Source organism: Dipteris shenzhenensis, chromosome 9, assembly GCF_047967505.1.
Source record: "Dipteris shenzhenensis isolate YYH24624 ecotype China chromosome 9, Dip_SZ_1.0, whole genome shotgun sequence".
NCBI lineage: Eukaryota > Viridiplantae > Streptophyta > Polypodiopsida > Gleicheniales > Dipteridaceae > Dipteris > Dipteris shenzhenensis.
In genome coordinates this window covers 9,904,235-9,905,961 of record NC_141604.1, presented here as the reverse complement: position 1 = coordinate 9,905,961, position 1,727 = coordinate 9,904,235, and the positions used below count along the sequence as shown (strand labels likewise).

General features: G+C 47.3%; 1 protein-coding gene across 1 annotated transcript; it reads left to right on the top strand.

Moving 5' to 3' along the window:
• The first annotated feature begins 235 nt into the window (after window positions 1-235).
• LOC147898167 (uncharacterized) lies at window positions 236-1,245 on the top strand. Its single transcript, XM_087379680.1, has one exon. The coding sequence runs from the start codon at window positions 247-249 to the stop codon at window positions 1,072-1,074; it is 828 nt and encodes a 275-aa protein (XP_087235806.1). The 5' UTR covers window positions 236-246; the 3' UTR covers window positions 1,075-1,245.
• Window positions 1,246-1,727: the final 482 nt, after the last annotated feature.

The following is a 1,727-nucleotide window of genomic DNA, read 5'->3' as shown; positions in this document are numbered from 1 at the left end:
CCTTCGTCCTCACACGGACCACATCTGCTCCACACCCCCGTCCTCCCCTATCCGATTCCCCAGCATCCTTGATGGCCTCCCGCCTTCCCACCCCGGTCACCCTTGTGGCCCCTAGCTTTCCAATCAAACATGGAAATTATGCTCAGTATGCTTTGAGGATTCGTATATGTGTGTGCATGTGTATATATGTAACATGTATATCTCTATATGTATATTGTCGAGTAGAAGTCTTGTAAAGTAAAGGATATGGGTGCCTGGGATTTGAAGCTGTGTCCACAGACCCCCTCGTCTTGCCAGATCTCCTTGTTGCTCCCTTGCTCAGCATCGCAACTCTCCCCATGTCGATTCTCTTCCTTTGCCACTCTCAACTCGCTCTCCCATTCCTCTTCTCCTCCCAACGCCCCCCGCCTAGCTCGCTCTCGAACCTTCATTCCTCTCGCAACCGTTGGAGAAGAGCAGCAGCTTGATTCACAGACCGCTTCCCCTCAAGATAGCACTTCAACAATTCAAGAGAAGCAGCAGCTTGATGGCTTATCCCAGCCACCCCAGGCTGCTTCGCCTCCCGAGAGCATGGCCGTAGCAAGAGACGCCCTGCGGCTTGATGGAGTATCCCGCCCGCAAGAGAGTATTTCCCCTCGAGAGAGGAAGTCTGGAGTTGATTCATTGGCCCAAGCCCCCCCTAGTAGTCTCGTGAAAGCTCCCGAATCAAAGATACCAGTTGGGTTCTTCGATGACAGATTTAAGCTCCTCCGTAAGTACAAAGGGAAAGGCAAAGTCATTGCAGATCTTCTCATGGTCTTCGGAGCTCTTCTGGATCGCGCATACGGGGGAGGAAGGCCGATAGCAGCGGCGGGTCGAGTGGTGATGGAGAAATTGGTCTCGGACGTGGAAGCTTTGCGTCGTGAAGATGCCCTGAGTGAAAAAGCACTCGTGGAGCTGGTAACAAGTCTGAAATTAGTAGAAGCAGATATTGATCTTTTAGATGCAGCTGGCGAGGATGAAACGCTTCCAAAGAAACTTGAGACCACTAAATTACATTGTAGAGAGGCTGTCTTTGTAGCTCTTTCAATATAGAATTGCATTATCTTTATCATGCGTATTCGAAAGAGGGCGTGTCTCCAGCTAAACAGTATCATCATATGTTGTGTACCCCTTCAAATCTTAGCGTGCTTTCGAAAACGTAATGAGCGAATTGTTGTGGAAGCATGTGTAATTACGTAAGGTTGTAAATATTTGGATGTGCATAAAAGCACATCAATTTGTTGAAATGCAATACCTATCTTGGCATTGTGCTGCGTCTTTTTTTAACAATCGTAGTCTGATAATGCCCCATCAGCATCAGCCTGATAACGATCAACTTACAGGACGCCTACCACTGGCCTGTCTGAATTTATCTAAATATATATGTGATGAGATCAGTCCAACGAGTCTGGAAATCCATCCTTAGGAGGACAATCTCGTTTATCTATCATACGTTTCTACTTCCAAGGCTGTTGGAGCATGGAGTCTCATCCTTAGGAAGAAGCCTATCATTTCTGGTATCTTTACAGGGTAGATGCAAGTAAGCAACATTGATAATCCTCAGCTCAAATAAAACTAAACCAGCGAACCACCACGTAGCTGAAGGATCACACACACTTAAAAGGACAAGTCCTGCTGCTATGAAAGGATAAGTCCTGCTTGTAGGTTTGTAGGAGCACCGCTGTGCCTTCTAACATAATGGGTGG

Excerpts from the sequence above, each read along its gene's own strand:
- LOC147898167 (XM_087379680.1), top strand. The coding sequence starts at position 247 with ATGGGTGCCTGGGATTTGAAGCTGTGTCCACAGACCCCCTCGTCTTGC.